This window comes from Sciurus carolinensis, chromosome 8 (assembly GCF_902686445.1).
Source record: "Sciurus carolinensis chromosome 8, mSciCar1.2, whole genome shotgun sequence".
Classification (NCBI taxonomy): Eukaryota; Metazoa; Chordata; class Mammalia; order Rodentia; family Sciuridae; genus Sciurus; species Sciurus carolinensis.
This window is the reverse complement of record NC_062220.1, coordinates 120,619,559-120,626,127: the sequence shown is the minus strand read 5'-3', so window position 1 is coordinate 120,626,127 and position 6,569 is coordinate 120,619,559. Positions and strand designations below refer to the sequence as shown.

Genomic DNA, 6,569 nt, shown 5'->3' with positions numbered 1-6,569 from the left:
AAATAGATGACAAATGTTTCAGAGGCTGTCCTGGTCAGGAAGGGAACCCCTATGCTATGGTAACAATCTGAAATGCATAGTGGCTCACCTACAGGGGCAGCAGGTGCTTGCTGGTTTCTATCTTGTCACTCACGTCCACTATCACAGAGAATGGGCCAACCAGGTGCTGGCTCTCCGATCTTCTGCCTGGAGTCACTCAGGTCACTGCTTACAATTCACATGGCAATGCAAATCAAGAGGCTAAATCTTCTGTCTGGGGAGTGGGAGAGACTCCTCCCTCCAAGAGAAAACGTTCACCTCAGAGGTATCACAGCAGTCCAGAAGAAAAGCAATGCTAGGTAGCATAGACTAGGAGGTGGTGGGGATGGGCTGAAGGGAGGACAAGTAGACAGTGGGGAAGGTACATTTTACTTGTGGGAAATCAGGTGTGGAAGGAAAAGACACACATTTAGGTTTGGACATAGGCAGCAGGAGATGCCAACTTGGTGGCTGTCAGCTGCTGGGGCTAGAGGAGTACAATCCATTGGAGACATCTCATAGAACGTCATCAGTGCATCAGTAATCATGGAGCCCTGGGCTCAGGTAAGACTGGAGATGTGAGAGCCAGAAGGGACTGGTCTGGGGCCCAACTGGAGGAATTAACACTTTTGGGCTATTTGCACAAATGGATCATGAGGCCTCCTAACTGGAGGCTGGCTGGTGGTATGTAGGTCTCACAGTCACTGTGTCCTTGATGTACAACATGACCATCACCAAGGCTGGTGTGTGCTGTGCCATCGTAAGCAGACTATGCCTGTTAATGAGACCAAAGATAGGACCTTTCTGGAGAACTCTAAGGACTTGGCCAAAAGAAAAGCACCCTATCTAGGGCCTGAGAGAGGTCAGTCCTTGAGCATGGAACTGACAGGGAGGCCTCCTCACTGTGGGAGTGGGGGTAGTCACTTAGGAATGGACCCTTCTGCTCAATTATGGCAAGGTCTGCAGGTCCATTCTACCTCCAACCCGTATGGTCAGGGTCTTAACACAGTTGCCATTCTTTACTTTTTCCGCTGTGCCATGGCTATCTTCATAGACCCATCCATTTATTCAGCCATACTTAGTCAAGGTCTCCTGTAAGCTAGGCACCTGTCAGGCGTTCTCTGAGTTTACCACTAGTGGAAGAGGTATACAAAATCCACCAGGGGCTTTCTGACAGGGTATCCCAGCTGAATCTGACTAGGGTGTGGCTTCTCTGAGGAGGTGAAGTTGATTGGGAGCCCTGGGATTTGGGGGTTGCCCAGTTTAGGGGTGCACACTGAGGCCTGGAGCTAAGCATCTTTGATTATAGAGCTCGTGTGGATTTCACTTTCTGTTCCTTGCAGCTCACCTGGGGGCCTCCTAGCATCCTCACCCACCTCGAAGAGCAAGGGTGCAGGGAAGATACCTGGATGGTGATTCGGTGGTGGTAGCCTCCTCCTACTCACAGCAATGGTGGGTGCCTCTCTCCCCATCTCACACACAAAACCGATGCGCGGGACTACAACTCTTGGGGACAGTGGTCCAGGAGACTCAGGACACACAAAGGGCTCAATGGGGGTAGGAGGAATAAACTGGGCTTCATCTATTTGGTCGAGCTCCTGGAGGGCAAGAGACCATCTGACCTATTAACCGCCGCGTCCCCATTCCTGGCACATCACCTTGGAGTTAATGTCAAGTGACCAAGTGAAAGGACTAAGAAACGAGGAGAGGAAGGAACAAGCAGATTTATGGCGACACAGGAAGAACAGCAGAGAAAGGGTGCGCACGGCTCTGTAGCCACCGCGTTGGAGGGCGATTGCGGGAGTAGCGGTTTGACCCTCTCGGCTTCCCGCCGGAAGGGGCGGAGCTTCAACCGTTGGCTACGTCGCCCGTAAGGACCAAGTCTCAGCCTCGCCGGGGTGGGGCCTGCAGTCGGTGGTGGCGTCACGGGAGGCGGAGTCTCAGTCACACCAGGGGAGGCGCTGAGGCGGTCACGTAGCTCAGGTTCCCGGGCAGTGGCCGCGCGCGTGTAGCCTTGTGCTTCTGCTCCAGCCTACCGTCTCTCCGCCATCATGCCGATGTTCGTCGTGAACACCAACGTGCCGCGTGCTTCTGTGCCGGATGGGCTCCTCTCAGAGCTCACCCAGCAGCTGGCGCAGGCCACGGGCAAACCGGCTCAGGTTTGTCGGGAGGGTACGAGTTGAGGGTGTACCCGCCGGACCGGGTGGACCCGGGCTGGGGAGTGGGGAGCGGACGGGATGATGATGATGGAGCCCGAAGTGGACACCTGGGGTCCGGCGTGATCGCTTCGGCAGACTGACCGAGTCTCTCCCCGCTCAGTACATCGCAGTGCACGTGGTTCCGGACCAGCTTATGGCCTTTGGCGGCTCGAACGAACCCTGCGCGCTCTGTAGCCTGCACAGCATCGGCAAGATTGGTGGCACGCAGAACCGCTCCTACAGCAAGCTGCTGTGCGGCCTGCTGGCCGAGCGACTGCGCATCAGCCCCGACAGGTGCATGGGGGCGCGGATGGGCAAGGGGTGCGCTGTGTGGGTAGCCCCGGTTCTGCTCCCGGAGGTGGCGCAGCGGGCTGAGCCTGGTTCCCACCCCCTGCAGGATCTACATCAACTACTACGACATGAATGCGGCCAATGTGGGCTGGAATGGCTCCACCTTCGCCTGAGGGCGGCGCCGTCCTGGATTCGCTTCCAGTACCCCTCCGGTGCCCCGAGCTCCGGGGCCCAGACTCCCGCAGTGTTGTGTGCCGGTTCTCCCCCTGCGAGCCCCACCACCAGGAGAAATAAATGGTTTGGAGAAGAAAGCTGATTCGGTTTCTCTGACTTGCGAAGGACGTGCAGAATGGAGGCATTGAAAGGGTGCTGAGGCCAGGATGGGTGGGGTGGGATGGCCGTCATGCTGTTCGTGTATCCCTTTGTCCAACCTTTCCCTCCAAAGCCTTCAGCCCTCTTCAGTTCTTTTTGGAGTGTTGGGGTGGGGAGAGGTTGGCATTCTGCCTGGGGCCACGGACCAGAAATCAAACACGAATAAGTTTTCAGCTTTGTCCTCCCTGGGGCAGGTTCACTAATTTGGTTCACACCAACATTGTGCTCTCAACCGAAGAGCGACCCTATGGGATGCTGTGAGTTGGGGTTGACCTAGAGGACGAAGGAGAAGGGTTAGGATAAAAATCTGATTGGCCTGGGAAGTAGGAGGTCAACTGGGCCTGGGATTTCCTCAGCCCTGTCTTCCTCTACCTTACAAATGTGCAAATAACCTGCTGAGAGAAAGTTTCCCCTACCTAGAGTCATTTGCTGCCTGGGCTGTACTCCAGTTTCTGGAAAATTGCTTGTTCTGGAACTTGAAGACAGTGGTTCAGGTGTGCTAATGGAAGAGGGGCACAGAATGCAGAATTCTAGTTATACCACCCAACTCTGCCTGGTCTCTGGTCCCCCAGATGCCCAAGCCCCCCCCCCCCCCCCAGCAGTTCCCAGAGAAAACCCTAGGCCTGGGAGGCCCATTGGTACCATTCATGTTTTGTGGTTGTGATGGCTCTGGAAAGCCTTCAGGTCACCCATCCACCCTGCTAAGACAGCAAAGGTGCTGGCCCTTAGGGCACGGTTGAGAAAAAAATCACTGTCAAGGTCCAATATGACTGGGGGCTTCTAGCCTTGGAGGAATCCTCTGGGGAGGGGTGGTGGTAGTACTAGGCAGTGTGAGTGCCTTCTCCACAGGGGCTGGGCTGCTATGCTGAGGCTCCCTAGCTGGTTGCCTTGGGGTAGAAATTTCTCTTCTGTAAGCCAGAGAGATCCAGCCAATAATACTGGGAATTCATCACATGCCTGGAGCTGGGGCTAGTTAGTCAGGGCCAAGCTATGTCTTCCCTAAAGGAAAGGGCTGTCCACTCTTCCTGCACTGTATGCCCTTTGGGAGAAGTCAAGTTTATGACAGCAGCTTACACAGAAGAGCTCACAAACCCCATTCTTGGGGGCTCATAAAAATTGGTGTCTAGCTTCAGTGTGAATCCTGCAGGCCCTACATCAGTTGAGACCTCTTGATCTTTCTTAGTGTCTATCAAGACCCTTACATTCTAGATGGAATGTGATTTTTAGAACTTCATAAAATCTAAGTGAAATTGCTTTTGAAAGCTGAGGGACTCTACTGAGAAGGGGTGCTACCTTGACCCAGGAGTCCCCCTACTTTTAGTTTTTTAGTTCTGACTTGGACTGAGGAGCAGGACTGCTCTGTATATGTACAAGAGAGGCTGTACAAGAGGCCTGGGGCCTGGGGTGGGCACAGACTTCTTCCATCCAGGGCACAATTGCCAGGGGCCCGACCCATGCTGTGCCCACTATCCTTGCAGTGACTTGTGTGTCATTAGTGGACACCCACCAGGTAGGACAGGAAGCTTTGTGTGCCCAGCCCAAGCTTGAAGCAGAGAACAAGTCATGGGCAACCATCCCAACCCCAGAGGCACCCAGCCCAGTCTGTGGGTGCCATCCACATGGATCTACACCTTTTTCTCCCTCTCCTCCTCCATCTCAGCCTTCTTGGCAGAGCCTGCCTAGGCCTTCTGCCCTTGGCAATTGGCTAACCTGCTGTGCTTCTCTTGGTCTCATGAGTCTTGGCCCTGAGGCATGCACTCCCAGTCCTCCAAAATCTTATCCTCCTACCAGGCCCTGGACTGGATGAGCAGTAGGTATGGGAAGGGTGATGTTTAGGAAGAGGAAGGAGAATCAAAGCTCAGGGGAATCTGAAAGTGTGTGTGACCCATCTTGGGGTGAGGCTACTGCTACTTTGGGGGAAAGATTCCTCTTCCATGAAGGTTTCCAAAGCAAGAAGGAAGCTCCCCAGCTTATCACAACCCTACTGTGAGGGCCTTGCTCCAGCTCCCCTCAGTCTCATTCTGTCCTCAGTGAAAGGGACATGAAGCCCATTTCTGCCTCCATGCCAGGGGTGGGTGGAGAGTTAGCATGACTCCTGCTACAGCCAAAAGTCCCACTCATCTCAGTTGGGGCCTCCTTCTTGGATCTGAGCACCTCCTGTGTAGCAGGCTTCCTTCCCTCCATAGCCTTCGTCACATCTCAGCTCCTGTGTACCCCTAGCGAAGTCTTTCAAGCCTGGGCGCTTTGCTTAAGCCCCTTAGTTCCCAGCTCAGAACCTTTTTTCTCTGCTTGAGGCCCTGCTCCACATGGCCTGAACTGGCTCCATTTGCTTGGGCTCCCCTTGCTGTCCTTTCATCCTCAGAGCCTGCACCACAGAGAGCAGGGACTCAGGTCTCCATTAGCTCTAGTCCAACTCCCTCATTTCACAGATGAGGACACTGACCCCGGGTCCCATGGATGTGCTACTGCCAGGCTGGCCGCCTCTTTTTGCTTCAGGGCCTCACTTGAACAGGGTGGGGGTGGGTTTCCCCAGTTAAAGTTTGAAGTCTCTGAGGGCACAGGAGGCAGGCAGGGCCAGCTGGACACTTACTTAGTAAGAGGGGGTGGTAGGGTTAGGGCTCCCTTTACCCTGTAAATGGGTGAATTTTGAGGCTCTGTAGCTGGCTAGGGCATACTGAAGGTGGTGATTCCTTGGAATGCAAGGAAAAGGGGCCAGGGACCTGCATTTTCATCCCTACCCACCATATTCCTAATTCCTCTGTTGCTAATAACTGATCCCTGGTGCTGGGGAAGGCAGCTACTACATCCCACCCTGAAGCCATACTTTGATGCCCCCCACCCCAAGTTCCCGCTGCCAGCGGCACTTTCTCCAAAGCGTGAATTCCACTGCCCACTTGATGACTGATCCCTTCCTTAAACCCCAGTAACTGCCCAAGGCCTGTGGGTCAACCTTAAAAACATTGATTTCTAATGACACCTCAAACCTTGAGATTGGATAGATGTGGGTGGGGCACAGAATGCCATCTTTTCTCCCATTGTTTCTCCGGTGGTGCCATGTCATCTGATGAAGACCCCTGACCTACAGGATGACCCTGACTCTCCTCATGGCTGTTTGCCACCAATGGCCCATTCTGGCAGGCCTTAAATCTGGTTTTGCAGATACTGTTCCTTCTGCATGGAATGCCTTTTACCCATCTGCCTGTGTGAGCCCCCAAAATTGCCCAGGCCCATCCCATGTACACCTTTCTGGTGTAGGAGAACACTCACAAATCCCTTTGCTTCAGCCCAGGCCCTGTTAGTTGGGGTTTCTCTTCCTGTATCTCCAGCAACTGGTGAACTTCGAGAGAGGCAGCACCCAGCTCTGTGATCTGCGAGCTGCTGACCCTGGGGACTCTTGGACCTTGTTCATTATGGAGAATCCAGCAGTGTAGACTCTCCCTTAGGCATCCCATCCTACTTACCTCCACCAGGTAGGCCTTCATTGCAGAGACCTCACATCCCTCTCCCAGACCCCTTTTTCAGGGCCTGCCATCACCCCATTCCCATCCATTCTCAGACAACTCCCTCTGGGAGTCTGATCCCCATGAGATCAGTGTCAAGTTCCTGCTCTGTTCCTTCTCCGGGCCTCAGTTTCCCCCATCTGTGAAATGAAGGGATTCACCAGATGTCCTTCCTACATATTCACTCAAC

The 6,569-nt window shown here is 54.1% G+C and overlaps 1 protein-coding gene across 1 annotated transcript; it reads left to right on the top strand.

Annotated features, from left to right (window-relative positions):
• Window positions 1-1,948: 1,948 nt before the first annotated feature.
• Window positions 1,949-2,816, top strand: Mif (macrophage migration inhibitory factor). Its single transcript, XM_047561370.1, has 3 exons — window positions 1,949-2,177; window positions 2,338-2,510; window positions 2,614-2,816. Exons 1-3 carry the CDS (start codon window positions 2,070-2,072, stop codon window positions 2,678-2,680), a joined length of 348 nt encoding a protein of 115 aa, XP_047417326.1. The 5' UTR covers window positions 1,949-2,069; the 3' UTR covers window positions 2,681-2,816.
• The last annotated feature ends 3,753 nt before the right edge of the window (window positions 2,817-6,569 follow it).

Excerpts from the sequence above, each read along its gene's own strand:
- Mif (XM_047561370.1), top strand. The coding sequence starts at position 2,070 with ATGCCGATGTTCGTCGTGAACACCAACGTGCCGCGTGCTTCTGTGCCG. Across the intron at positions 2,178-2,337 it reads CCACGGGCAAACCGGCTCAG|TACATCGCAGTGCACGTGGT; the intron begins GTTTGTCGGGAG and ends CTCCCCGCTCAG. Across the intron at positions 2,511-2,613 it reads CTGCGCATCAGCCCCGACAG|GATCTACATCAACTACTACG; the intron begins GTGCATGGGGGC and ends CACCCCCTGCAG.